At 35.7% G+C, this 15,034-nt stretch overlaps 2 protein-coding genes across 5 annotated transcripts; one reads left to right on the forward strand and one right to left on the reverse strand.

Annotated features, from left to right (window-relative positions):
• Positions 1-4,179: 4,179 nt before the first annotated feature.
• LOC105277247 (fibroblast growth factor 1) lies at positions 4,180-9,262 on the forward strand. 4 transcript variants are annotated; one of them, XM_011335480.3, is made up of 5 exons: positions 4,180-4,289; positions 5,370-5,634; positions 7,349-7,542; positions 7,760-7,863; positions 8,227-9,262. In XM_011335480.3, the coding sequence occupies exons 2-5, from the start codon at positions 5,384-5,386 to the stop codon at positions 8,413-8,415; spliced, it is 738 nt and encodes a 245-aa protein (XP_011333782.1). In that variant the 5' UTR covers positions 4,180-4,289; positions 5,370-5,383; the 3' UTR covers positions 8,416-9,262. The 4 variants fall into 4 exon arrangements, with proteins under 4 accessions (XP_011333782.1, XP_011333781.1, XP_011333784.1 ...); XM_011335479.2 differs by lacking the exon at positions 4,180-4,289 and adding an exon at positions 4,296-4,581; XM_011335482.2 differs by lacking the exon at positions 4,180-4,289 and adding an exon at positions 4,296-4,447.
• A 309-nt stretch (positions 9,263-9,571) lies between these two features.
• On the reverse strand, positions 9,572-11,261 carry LOC105277248 (short coiled-coil protein B). The gene is made up of 4 exons (XM_011335483.3): positions 11,109-11,261; positions 10,449-10,562; positions 10,128-10,214; positions 9,572-10,038 (listed from the first exon to the last, which is right to left on the reverse strand). Exons 1-4 carry the CDS (start codon positions 11,179-11,181, stop codon positions 9,896-9,898), a joined length of 417 nt encoding a protein of 138 aa, XP_011333785.1. The 5' UTR covers positions 11,182-11,261; the 3' UTR covers positions 9,572-9,895.
• Positions 11,262-15,034: the final 3,773 nt, after the last annotated feature.

Consider the following 15,034-nt stretch of genomic DNA (forward strand, 5'->3'; position numbering starts at 1 on the left):
AATATAATACCTATAATATAATAGCAATATAAATTTATAATGTACATTAATATAATAGCAATAAAAATATCATGATAAACTTGATTCCTTATTCATGAAAAATATTAATATAAATTTTAATAAAATTTTATAATTTCACTGAGGATCGTAATGTATGATAATTTTAGAAAAGTATTTTATTTTATTATCAGAGAAAATAATCATGATATCAATTCGATTTTTTTGTTTAGAAGTTCAAATAATCGATAATGAAAGGAGCACTGAAAGCACGAAGCAATTTCTAAAGTCCAAGTCAAATTTCAACACCTTACGAGTTGCAATCACCGAATCAACGATTGTTTAAGCAGTTGCTTGTAACTGTGGTGAAAATGTCATCTGAGTAAATAGAACGCAGACCGATTTCGCTCCATCGGGGAACATCGTCGCGACGTTCGTTTATGTCACATAGGTTTGTACATGGATTAGTCGAAACACGTTAATTACGAATGACGCGAGGCTGGCAACTTTGCAATCTACGAGCATCGAATGCTAACCACCGTGCAATTCCCTCGTCCAGAAAGAACTGAAAGTGTGAAATATCGGTCTCATTTCTTCATGAGGAAAGAGAGAGAGAGATCCTTATGACGGTCTGTTAGACCATGTTTATCATAATATTAATTGTTTGATATTCAGCTTGAATTTTTTAACATCCAGAAATCCCAATTATTATCAAATTAATTGATAAAAGGAAGCAGTTATTATGGAAAGAAGAAATATATATATTAAGATTATTGCAAAACATCTACATCTTTTTTACGTAAATCTTTTTGTCTTGATCAAACAAAGAACATGATGAGAATGAAACATATGTAATTCGACGATTAATTTTAGGGGGCACCGAACTGTTTGCAGTTTCTCGTGTCGTTTTGCGGTGTCGTTGGGTGGCCAAAAGGAAGTGTTAACAAGTCGTGGCACGAGCTGGTAGTGGAGCGCTTATGTTTGCGGTGCAATCAGGTGGCGGCGCTAAAGAGGAAGAGACTCCTCGCACCTTCCTGATAACAAGTCGTGCCGCTAAGTTGGAGCAGCCACACTTTTGCGATGGGGAGTTGCCACCTTCCGCGAGTCGAGATCGCGGATCAGCTACGCTGGCAACGAATCGCTAATATTGGTCGGTGCATCGCAAATAAAGCTGTGCTGGCAAGTATGAGGAATGAGAAAGGTAGTCGCTTTGCATATGTGCATAATAATCGCTTCTTAATACAACGTGTACATATATCGTGGAATATTAACAAAGCTCGGGTAGATTAAATCAGATACCTGATAAGTGTAATAAAACCAAATTCTGAGATGGCAGCGATCCTGAGAAATAATAATTATGACAGTCAATTTTTATGGAAATGATGCAACATATTAGCGAATTGGGAAACATTGAGAGATGAGAACTGAGAATTTGAGAACTAAAACCGAAATTTGAGAATTGAATATTAACGTTAATGAAAGCAAGGTTGTTTCGAGAACTTTATTTTTTGAAAAAATTCTCAAAAATTTCACTTTTTAAGAAATGATATCATGATAGGATACGTCTGAAATTATATTTTTAGATGAGGAAGTACATGCTAAGTATTTTACGAATAGTCTTCAGTCTCGCTGCTGATTCTTTTATATTTTATTTTTATTCGAAGTATTAATATAGTCTAAACAAACATAGATATTTATATAGATGATTTCATCTATGTTTTTGTGTATCAATAGATTAAAATTTTGCTGATGAGCTTACTCACACAGAGCTCCCACGTTACGACGCCATTGCTGTGTTGTGTATAATGACTTTCGTGCGATAACGGTTATCGCACAAAATTTATTGGCGCTAGTAAATAGCTCTTTTTTCAGGAAAGAGAATGCCTTCATGTACAGTTAGATGTTACACAGAGATTTTCAGTCCACAAATATCTTACATATTTTACTTAGAGATACATTATAAAATATCAGTGATACACGTGTTGGTGTACTTTTAAACATTTTTTAGTTGGATGCGATAAATGATACTACCAAGTGTCGTAACATATTTCTTAATAAAGGTAAATATTTTAATTACAGATATTAGAGATAGGTAAATGGCATGTATACACGTCAATAAGTTAAGATATTTATAGTTTCGTATATACAAGAAAAGATTCGACAGTAAAACTTCAATATATTATATATAACATAATAAATGACTAAATCTTGTTAATTTCAGATGAACACTCCATGTTAATGAAATTTTAATTTCTCAAAAAATTACCGCCGTGAAAAGATGATATTACACCATTAAAAGTTTTCATTGAAACTTTTATACACCAAAAATTGCAGTGGAGCAAAAATACCTTAAATAACTAAGTAAGTAACTAAGAAAGAAATATAACATAAAATATATTATCATAAAAATATATATTTAAAAAAATTCTTGCAGATAATATATTTTGAGCAAATCTCGAAAGTGATGCTTGTCATGCTACGTATCTTCTTCTATGCTGTCGTGGAAATATTGGATACAAGAGTAGAAATTGTGAAAAACAGAAGAAGAAAAGACTTCAAGGACGAAGCGCTCGCTATGAAGAGAGCTATCCATCGACAGTATGGTAATGATAGACACTGTCATGGAGTTGCTCTCTTTGTGGACGCCGCTTGATTCAACGCCTCAATAAGATTGATCCTTTGTGTTCCTACGAACGTAAATTTATCTGCAATAGTACGGTATTGTATCTTATAACTATTGTATCCGCTATCCTTGACGTCTGTCTGTAAAGCTACGGAAGTCGATCCACGTTCCTTCACACTTATGCAGCAGAAATTGCACGGGCTGCAGGTCTATTAAAGCTGATCTCGGATCGCTTCACGGTCGTGCAGCGAAATTGCGTAACACACAACGAGGGTTAATGCTGCATGCGCACCTTATTGCCTGGTCGTGATTCAATATTGCTGGGTGCCGTGAGCTACGTCGAGCTAAAGCTCGACACGTTATTAGTTGTACGAATAGTGTATCGAATACTGCGTTCGATCAATAGCCATAATACTTCCTGCAAGTATGCCATATGAACACAGAACGGTGAACCCTGAGGGACGACGACCTTATCGCTGATCAGAACAGCGCAATGAAATCATCGACGATCGAATCATGAAAAGACTCGTGATCGTGCGTTTACGGAAATAAAGTCTAGGCCATTACGCTGATTTTAAGTGAATAAATTTTGGAAATGTTATATTCCGATATTATTAATCATAAAGAATTATTTAGAGTATGGTCAACATGTTTTTTTTTAATTTCAGCATGTTTCTTATTATATTAAATTCGATATAATATCGATTATTCGAAATATGATAGTTTTGATATCGTGATTTGTCAATGACGATTAACGAATATTATTTGCTAATTTAATGATACTTATTGATTTTGAGAGTAGCACTATTTATTCAAAAATAGGTTTATGATTTAATATCGTGTGTATTTTATTAAGATTACATCGATAACGTAACATACCAGTAATATTTATTTTTTTATTATCTACAGTATTGCATGATTAATATTTGCTTCGTCATCTGTATACATATGTTAGTAGAAAGTGCAAAGCTGTTACAATTACCAATAATACAAATTTGTAATCATTTATATGACCATTTGCAAATATCTCAAATTTAATTACAATAAATTTACTATACATAAAAGGACAATCAATTTTACGTTATTATAATTTGTTGGTAAACCAGATTACTACGATTTTGTATATTATATAAAGCGCAAATTTTGTCCATTTGCATATGAATTGTAGAAAAATTACTTAAATGCAGAATATAATATTAAAATAAATTTTTTAATAAATGTTAGAACAACATTACGTGTTGTTTCATGTTACACACGAGTGTTTTATACTACTGATTATGCTTTAATACGTTCCGGCAAATTGCAGAAATAGAAACGATCATCGAAGGATCCCGACCAACTTATCAATAATTTCGCTCAAGGCTAGATCGCGCAAAGTGATACGTAGTAACAGTCGAAAGGTTAAAGGTATCTCGACAAGGAGCATTATCACATTTCAAAAACACCCAATGATTAAAGCTGACTATTTCTAAAGAGGATTCCTAAAAAAGATGCGCGTGCATGCGCCCGAAACACTCGCTCGAGGGCGTGCTCCATTTTTAATTCGCTTCACCAAGAATCCGCCGACGCTGACGCCGGTGACTGTCAGTAGGCCGGCGTCATGTCTGCTATTATTCGACGAGGCACGGGAGAACTGGGCTCAGTTGCGTGATAAACGCGGAACACCCAGGTAGGTGGACGCCTTGCACGATCATCAAGCTTGGCGAATCCTCGTGCGCGTGCGGAGAAGATCGGAGCTTTTCATGTCGAGCTTTTTACGTCTCAAGTGCTACGTGTGACCGTGGCGAAATTAATTTCTTCCTTTCGGCAAAGACAAAGATAAACGAAGTACGAACTTCGATTATCCTTTGGTTCTAATTTTTATTTAGTTTCACAGGAGAGCTTATACGAGTATGGTACAGGTGTATGCGTATCGGAAAGAGTATATTGTAATGTGTTGTGAGCGATGCCTCTTACGAACGGTACGGCTGTAACAGCTGAAAGCTAAATTGCTATAAATAATTAATAGTGTGCCGTCGTCGAGGAAGATTTAAGTTGATAGTTGCAGTGCCTCTGGATAATCGCCTTCTGAATTCGTTACATTTAATTGGCGTGGCGTGCATCTGCTCTCATTGAATTAGTGTGTAATATGTCCCGATGCGCAATTATCTATACAACGGTGCACACGGCCACTAGTAGACCGAGACCACCGTTAAATCTCGAGCGTTATAGCGCTGTTGCTCTTACTCCGAATGAAAAGTGTTTCGCACGCATGGGTGCTTCCCAACATATTCGGATAGAAAGAGATTTTACCTAGTATCCCGTAAACTGTCTTTCTTTCGAATTTACATATTCGAATAAGATTATTTTGAAAGAAACGTTAAGGCTGGCTTGATTGCGTATACTGTTAAAAAATGATGTATAATATTCTTTTATAGAGAGATATCGCACGTAGATTTTATATGAAGTGAGGAATATACGGTTTTATGTAAAATAAGAATTAATTTAATATTTTCTGAATTACATGTTCGTGGTAATCTTAGTTCTTAATTTAATTACATATTGCTTTTGGGTATTCAAGCAATCTGAAATCTTGTTTTGCTTCTTCAGTAATATCTAATAATTCAGATAGACATTTGTCATTAGATATTCTGCATTTACTTGGAAATGTGGCTACATGAATTTTCCTGAACGACATCTTTGTAACAGCGAAATAAATCAGCCACATTTATGCGTGATGTGAATATGAATACACAAATTTGTGCAACAGGGAGGAGATCGAAAATGAGCTTGCGGTGGATTCACGAGAATTTGGAAGCGCCTACGTGCGATGAAGAATGCAGCGATATCGATGACAGCTGCAGCGACGACAGCTACGATACAGATTTGTCTCTTCAGGAGAACAATGATGTAACGGAGAACGAGAAAGGGATCGTGAAAAACGAGAAAGGGATCGAGAAAAAAGAGAAAGGGTGGCGGAAGAAGAGGGAAACCAAAAAACCTTCGATCACCACTGTCACCTTCGACGGGAAAGGGTACAATCGACCGGATTCACAATTAAATCGTGAGAATACGTGCCTCGTAAATCGCGCAATTGTCAATCTCCATTTCATACAATTACATTTAATAATGCAAGGCATTACAACATGTGAGGTGAAAATTACTGGTCGCATGGAAAAAGATAACGTAACTTAACGTAAAAGTATTATAAGTTAACTTTGATGTATCTCCCTCGTGTTTCATCTATGAGCTTTCTAATGGCGATGAAACATGTAATTCGCGTAAATGGGCGAATTAGCATAATTACTGGAACAAGGCAAAACGTCTGCCTGCTACTGGATACATGGAGGACGCATTTGTCTACCTAGTTGCCCTCCAACACACGTTATAATGTACATTCATTGATCACTTGACTCGATTAACTTTCTGCTCCATATCGCCGCAGGGTCAGCTGATGCACTAGGTGCAGTTTGCGTTATTAACGGTATCAGACGCGCAGTGTCGTGCGATATCGCGGGTGTATTTCCCGCGAAATGCGCGACGTTCTCGTCCGTAATGCAGTTTGCCAAATTATGATCGACACTATGCCGAATTCGAGAGATTCAATTTGTATCATTCGATAGAAACGGTCAATGCCGTTTCTCTCGCAGGAACAAAAAGAAGAGACATTTTCATTATTCTACTTTTTTCATTATTTTGTTTTTGACTAGCTGATAGTAAGAAAATAATAGACCTATTAATTTCGCAGAAAATTCGTTGTATATATTATTTTTTGATTGCTGGATAATTCCAGAATAATCGTAGAACATTTCGCGATATACCGATTCCAGCATAGTATTTATTTTTGCATGAAAATAGATTTTGTTTGCACAGATCATTGGGTATAGCTATACGAAGCCATGTAAAATTAACCGTGTTAACGCACGTTTTCTGATGGCAGCCAAACCGTTCGCGTAACTCTCGTACAAAGCCTATTGACATTTCGTTTCCTTCCTCCGAGAATCGGTTTAAAATTAACGAAGTGCGAGAGCGCCTGTGTGGTGCGGTGCACTTCATTCACGAGGCCTGCTGACCTGGAAAACTGGTCGATCTATATATTTTCCAAGCGTTGTATGACAACGTGAATACCCTTCGTAACAATAAAGACAGCCCTAAATAACAACAGCTTAAGAAGTATAATATATTCTAAATTTGAAATATTAAGTATAATATTAAAATATTAGTTCCCTCTACATTACATATTTTACTTGTTACTTAAATATCGAAGATTTGTGGAGGTAATAGCATTTAGTATTAGGTTTGCTATTTCTTTTTCATTATAATTTAATCCTACGGATATTCCTTCCCGGATCTTCCTAGAACGCAGTAACTATTACCTCGCAGTAATTATTACATAATTTGGTTTGATACACATAATTATATAATTAATTTGCTGTTAATTTACTAATGTTTTTAATTAATATGATTTTCATATGTTCCCACTTGTATTCTTCCATATTATTCCATATTATACAGACTATTTCCTTTATATATTTTCTATTTTATTCATACTTATTTTTCTTTCTTATTCATCTTTTCCGTCATTTAATCGCCAATCTGTATTGATTTCAACTTTCGTGCACATATTGATCTTGTTTTGACAGCATTTGCGTCAGAAACAGATAGATTTTCCTTCTCGTATAACGTACGAATACTGTAACTATACACCATTCACGTAGGTAATCTATGGGCTATCTGATTGTAATTTAGGACGGTACGTAACATCGAACGCATGTCTAAACCGCGCAAGTACTCACCCTGCGTGATATGGGATCCTCGACAACCAGCGAGAAATCCAGTCTACAATTGTCGGACAATAAAGCTCTACTGCCGAACCGGATATCATCTGGCGATTACATCGTCGGGACGTGTTCGAGGATTATCCGCAAACAATGAGTCGCACGGTACTTATATGTCACTGTCATGAAATATTAGCCAGACTAATGATGTAGAATGAATCTTCAAAGTACACCCATTATATCCCTCCCCCAACTACGGTACAAATCTACGATCATTATTATCTCGTCGTTATTATATTTTAATATTCAATATAACAAATATATATATATATATATATATATATAAATATGACAATTATTATAAAATATTGCATTTTCACAGCTTTGCTTCATGTGACGCCGGTATCTTTTGGCGTTATCAGGATACAAAATGTTGAAACGAGACTCTATTTGGCATTCAATAAAAAAGGACGATTATATGGAGAGGTAAGATAAGCAAGATGTTACGTCAGTTATAAAAATGTGGAAAGATGTATATGTATGTGTGTGTGTTTATGCGAAATTTTATTACGTTGTCAAATATTTCACGACTGCGTAAAATAAGGAATATTACTCATGGTGCAATATCTACAGAATTTTATGTGTATGCGCTGGTATGTGAAATTCTATGCAGCTCTATAAATTCCTCTTTATTTATTCGACCTGATTTTCACAACAATTTTGCCAAGAGAGAGAGAGAAAACTGAAATAATAAAATTTAAGTTAATAAAAATTTAAAAAAGATTATGCTATTTTTGATTAGAACTTGATTGGTAGTTTGATTGTCTGACTACAATTATATGGTTTCAGATAAATATGACTAACGATAATACCGAATGGGAACAATGGAGCATCGGTGCCTACGACGCGTTTCGATCGCGGAAATACGTGCATTACGGATGGTGGATAGGAATAAAGAAGAATGGGCGAGCGAAACCGGGACCGAAAACGTCTTGGGGACAGAAGGCGATACAATTCTCGGCTATCCAAGAGGATTAATCCGAGTTTAGTGCACAGACGCGCTTTCTGCAGGAAACGCTTTTTATTCCCGATATATCCTATCGCAGACTTCCGATATTCCTGGTAGGAAATCCAGGACAGCGATGAAACGAATGTTTTATGAGGGAACAGATGACGCCGCTCGGATAAGGGATGAAGAATTTATTTGGATGTGAAACGATAAATGTATGTTGGAACAATGTTCCAATAGAATATAATGTTTATTATAACACTGTGTTACTCAACAATGAGATAGTTTGGGATTGTGCATTCTGCTTGTGCCCTCGAACTGAAACTATATCGCAAGTCGCAGTTTTTTTTATTTGCAGTAAATATATATTTATTATTATATTATTATGTCAATCGCGCCAAAATCGTTACGCTCGCAAGCAAGATAATTACATGCTTTTAAATCAAATGTAACTTTTTAAATCATTCTTTTACCATTCAAATACATCATTTAAATCATAGTCATAGTTGCGTAGTCACAACTAGCAAACTATCCACAAGCTATCTTGCTTGTAGCGTATACGTGAATATCAATTTTTCGTAATATATTATTATAATTATAGCGTATTGCAATTGTATATAATTATACATTATCTCTTTTGTACATCTACATACAATGCATATATATAAATACGTCGAAATTTTCAAGCAACAGTTTTTATTAAAACAGAAACTACTACGACGAAAAATGTAGCTTCAAATATTTTAATACTCAGCTTTGCAAATGTGAAATGGGCATTTCGCTAATAAGTTTCTGAAAATTTATTTAATTGCAAGAAGCAAATGCATTATTAACGCGCAACAAGAGGAATTAATATTTATACGTATAACTGCAAAAGAATTAAATATATTATATTAACAATATATATTAAATAAATAATAAAGATTATATATATATATTAATAATATACAAACATTCTTAATTAATTTTATTCTTAGTTACTACTCCTTTGCAAGAAATGTTTCAGTTTGTATTATCTTAAAATAAGATAAGAAATATGTTACCAATATATGTATAGACTATCATGCATTACTTTTCATGCATTACTCGAAATTAATTTAATTCTAATTAAAAAATTCCTTTAAGAAGTTGCAAAGCATTTGTGTTTTATAAAAGTTGTAAAAATGTTAAGTGAATTACTTAGATGCACACAGTCGTAATTATAAATGTATTGCACAGTCAAAATGTGAATATGGTACATATAATTGTAATCATATTAAAAGGATGTTTGATTATATCTGACTGAGAAAAATAGGTCAGAGACACTTTCTTTTACGAAAAGTATAAATCAATGAAGACGTTTCACAATACATAATACACCAGATAAAGTTGAAGAAATGTCGCGCGATATCTTCTGCTAAGCAAAAATTGTAATAAATGCTCGTACTTTCCAAAACAGTCGAAACAATCATGTCAAGATCACTGTAGCTGATTCATAATTTTTCTATTTTATTTAACTGAGACGGTAATTCACTTTTTTTTAGTGTTGGGACTCGTTGACTGAAACACGCTCGATGCTGACATTAAATTTTCGATGTACTGGCTCAGAACCTGATTCTCGCTTCTCAGCTTGAGATTCTCCTCCTTCACGCTGTCCACTCTTTGTGACAAATCTAGACAGAACACATATTTGCATATCATAGAGATGTCAAGCTGCATATCCACTTGCAATACATCAATCTCTGTTAAGGTACATACGTACCGTCTAGAGTATTTTGCAGTTCGAGGACCTGCGCGATCAGTCTAGCTTTCTCCTCCTGTTCGTCTGGGCTAATATCTGGATCTAAACCTATGATATAAATCTTTTTATGTATTAAACGAAATTTGATATTTTTTAGAATCTTTACAATATTTCTTAACTAAACATAATTATTAGATAAAAAAGCAGTAAGGATTCTGCTTATGTATTATTTCTGATTTATAGATTAAATAGATAAAATTAAAATATGTTTCTCTCAAGAAATAAAACATTCAGAGACCAAGCATCCAGATAGGATTGAACATTAATAATAACATCACTTACTGTTAGGACTACAACTTCCATTGGTGAACGTTGATGGAATAGAATCCATGCTACGTCCTAGTGCATCGGATATGTGAGACGCATTGTCCATGATTTCTTCCTCCGGTATTATCACTAAGGAGAATGCACGAGAGAAATAAAACTTTAGCAATTAGGTATTATTTCACAAACAAAGGAATCGAAGTGTGGGAACCCATTGGGGAAAGTTTAGAGGTGCCACAAGCTGGATGAGTCGCAGCATGCATGGAACATGCGTCACGTAATCGATTCTTAAAGGAGATACTTTGCGACAGAAATAATAATCTCACGCTCTAATATGTCATTGCTTTCATGCTGTTAAACGCATAGGAGACAGGCATTCGACAAAATTGGGTAAACATCACATTGCCATTATTTATTACTAAAAATATGTGATTCAGCTCACCGCATTAAGGCAATAAATAACATCTATACAAACAAATGAGAAGAAATAGGCATCAGGCAGACTAGATTAACATAAAAACTCTTGGCATTAAATAAAGATCGAAATGTGAAGGGATAGGGATCAGCTGCTTGGAGCAAGTTAGGTTATGATTCACTAATGACAGCGGAGAGTGGCGAATAGCCGCGCTGAGGAAATGGAAGAGTCGCATAAACAAGCAAAATGCTACAAACACTCACCCTGAGGATCATCGTCCGCCAGTGGTATGCTGTTCATATCATCCTGCAGCTTGGCTGTCATCGTCGCTGACATAACTGTAACAACGGATAAGCACAAAACAGACGACTGACAGCACTCGCGCGCGGCGCGACCTGCGCGCAACGTTCGTCGATTGGCTTGACTTTTATCGATCTTCAGGTCAGCGCGACCCAATCGAGAATCGCGATATTTCGTTCGCGACTTCGTCGAAATTTAATTACCGTCTGTATGGCGATAAATTTGCCGGTAATTAAGTAATTTCCCTCCGTTTTTCGTTTATTTTTCTAATTTATAACTTGTATAACCTCGTTCGAGTGTCGGTGCGATTAGGACGCGCTTGAGTAAGTACGTACAGGAATAGATGCTAGCGACGCGCAGGGTCGGTAATTTATAAAAACTTAACCTGAATTTTGCTTTCTTTATATATAGACATAAATCACGTTAAAACTAAAAATATTTATTTGTCTTGTGTATCTTGAAAGAAATTATTATTTATATATATATATTATTTATTTTATTCCTGTCTCAGCAGCAAAATGCTTTTATCTTTAGATCTTTAAATGTATATTTGGATGCGGAAAGATCGGGTCTATCAGGATTGCTTGATAGTTGTTTGAAAACTTTATTTATGACTCGCAACACTTAATAGAATTCAAAATAGTAATTTTGATTTTTCTTATTTTAATATTTCTAGATTACCAATTTATCAGTAATCGCTAGTGATTCCTTTTATCCGCAATGGATAATCATAAGAAAGCTGGAATACAGACTTCATGTTCAAGTTCGATTGAAGGCAGTATAATGTCATATAAACAATTCGACAATAATTTCACTAAACTACACTGCAAAACATGTCCACTTTAAATTCCGCGAAACTATAACGGAAAAAAGTCATTTTTTTCCGCTTTAACTTGTAAGTGTGAAATTAAAGCGGAATATGGCAGCAGTATATATATGTGATTCCGCTTTAATTTCACACTTACAAGTTAAAGCGGAAAAAAATTACTTTTTTCCGTTATAGTTAAAGTGGACATGTTTTGCAGTGTAGGATTGTTCAGTAAGATTTTTGAAATTCATATCTTAAAATTAGATTGAAATATTCAAATTTAGTTATAGAATACATGTCCTTTTATGGCTCTATAAATACTTTACTACAATTTTTAATCTCACAGTTTCTTTAAATCATAAAGTAATTATTCCAGTTTCCATCTGTTAATATTATTATTCAATACCTCAAATAATATGCGTTTAAAATAGGCATTTATAAAAGCGCTTCTTTTAAAAAAGAAAAACTTTTTTTAAAAAAAAAAACATATTTTCTTTTCTAAAGTTTATCTGCCTCATGACGAGTTAGATTATTTTATTTATATTAAATTTCAAAAGTGAATAGCATTTTTGCAATATTCTTTATGGAGATCGTTGTTCTAAGTCGCTGGTTTTTGTTTCTCATTCGCTTGAATGGGTCGTACATTTTACACATGATTGTTAATTCAAATAAGCATCATACACACGTTTCGGCTATGTAAAGCATCACTTATCACGACAAGTCTTGCGAGCAAATGATTATTTCAGTGAATGAATCAAGGGAAAAGATTATCGCGCTTTGATCGCTAACGCGAGGATCGGTTTGGCGTGTTTGTAAAATGAAAGAAAAAAATGTAAAAGGGCAGATACACGAAGTGGAGGAGGCGTGGAGAGCTCGTGATCCCGTTTTTAATCCCGAGCAGATTAACGAACATTCCCTGGCGACTTTCGGCAGGCATTTTTCAGTTTTAATCGAGGGGGAGTTAGGACGCGAAGTAAATTACAGTCCGTAAGCACGGTATAGAGCCAATTTGCAATAAAGCAAACGCCAGCGATGGCTTGGCTTTATCGGCTAGTCAGCAGAACCCCTGAAAGCGCGCACTTGTCGGTCCGCAAATTACACGTTGTCGAGATTTCTATCAGACCAGTTAGCCCGCGATTCAATGTCGATATGCCACATCGGAATGCATTGCAGCCAAAATAAAATTCGCATTATAATATTGGTATTAGTGTAACGCCGCGTTATAATGGCGACTTCCGATGCAGTGCCGATTTGTGCGATGTTACTACTATGAAACGTCTCACAGTGATTTGATCCAGGTATCTACACGAAGCTTTCTCATTCTCGGTTGTTGTATGATATTTTTCTTTTCTTTTCATAAATTTATTCGCGCCGATAAAGCGTCGTCACTGTGATCGCGCTGCGGTTCGATATACGATCGATAATGTTTGGCCCTGTTTGGGTCTGCCGAGCTCGGCAGCCAATAGAAGAAGCGCGCCGCGCGTCCGTTCCAGCACTATCTGTGAATCCTTTAATGTCTTACGCGGTTGCGATAAAAGTTGAGTTTGTAATAACGAGTGAGAAGTCTATTGTTCGAATAAAATATATTCCGGATTGCAACCCTGCGTGAAGAGCCAATTATTCAGTCGCGAGAATCCGTTTTCCTAACCACGAAGAAGCACATTGACCACGGAGACACGCGTGGAAGGTCTTCGACCAGCAATAAAGGTCGTCGGTCGCAGTACGCCATTACGCAGTACGCATTACCCAGTTGTATAATATTTTAAAAAGAAATGCGCGTAATATACAATTACTTAATTTCGTACAATTTTCTAAACGTCCAACTTTTAACAGAGGTTTATTCACGACCGTCGTGCTAGAGTGTATAATTGTTCTCAAATTTTGTTCAAATTTATCTTTAACGTTTTAAAATTTTTAAATGCGTGACATACTAGGAGAAGAGATATATTTTATGCTCTGCATGTTTAATACGCGACAGTTATTACCATTACGATTATTTTAAGCTTTTCAGATTTAGATTACACGTTACGTGTTATATTTGTAGTAAACTAGTACAAGTGTTATGCATGATCTTTCTATAATTTATCGTGATAAAAGCTTTTTATTTTAATCTGCAGCTTTCATAGTACCTATGTATATTTAGCAGTAAGCAGTGGTAGAAAAACAGAAAACGAACTACGCGGCTACGCGCTCAAAGCCATCAGTGCAGAATTTGCATGAATGTGGCGCATAAAGCGATACAGAAGCGTAACGGTACTTGTTTTATTTCCGTTGTAATTCAAAGCGAAATTGATTGTCGGCGAACGAGGAGGATCATCATGGAAAATAAAAGTTCCACGAAGATTTGAATATTTCCTACGCGTTCCTGCCGCTCTCACTACGATTACCGAGAATTCATGTCCGAAATTGAATGTCAGTGACAAGGATGCATCCAATGTGAACAATTGAGGTCCAGTGATGATCTGAAAATAATATTAATATCCTTTGTCGATTTTGGAGATCCCACGGTGTCGAAAATTGAATATCAGTGACAAAGATGGATCCAACGTGGGGAATACAAGTCCTGCGACGACCTAAAAATCTTTTCGGCAATCCTGCCTTTCCCTGATCGATTTCGAAGATCCTACGGTATTCAAAATTGAATTTCACTGGCAAGGAAACATCTAACGTGGAGAATTCAAATCCGGCGATGGTCTAATTTTGGCGATCCTGCAGCTCCCACGTCGATTTTCGATATAGTACGGTATCCGGAATTGAATGTCGATGACGAATGCATCCATCGTGCAGAATGCAAGTTCCGCGATGACCTAAATCTTTCTGGTGATTCTGCTGCTCCTGAATCTGTTTTCCATTTACCACGGTGTCCGAAATTGAATGTTGACTACCTCGAAACATCCAGTAACGAAAATATCATGTCGCGTGATATGACGTATATATATTTTTGGCGATTCGTTGCTGTTCCTGCGTCTATTTGCGACGACTGGGTTCGAAATTGAACGACGACGAGGAATCTCTATGTCGTCCGATATAGAGAATACAACTCCCACGATGTTCTGAAAATCTTCTGCACTATCCTGCTCT

Source organism: Ooceraea biroi, chromosome 3 (genome assembly GCF_003672135.1).
Source record: "Ooceraea biroi isolate clonal line C1 chromosome 3, Obir_v5.4, whole genome shotgun sequence".
Lineage (NCBI taxonomy): Eukaryota > Metazoa > Arthropoda > Insecta > Hymenoptera > Formicidae > Ooceraea > Ooceraea biroi.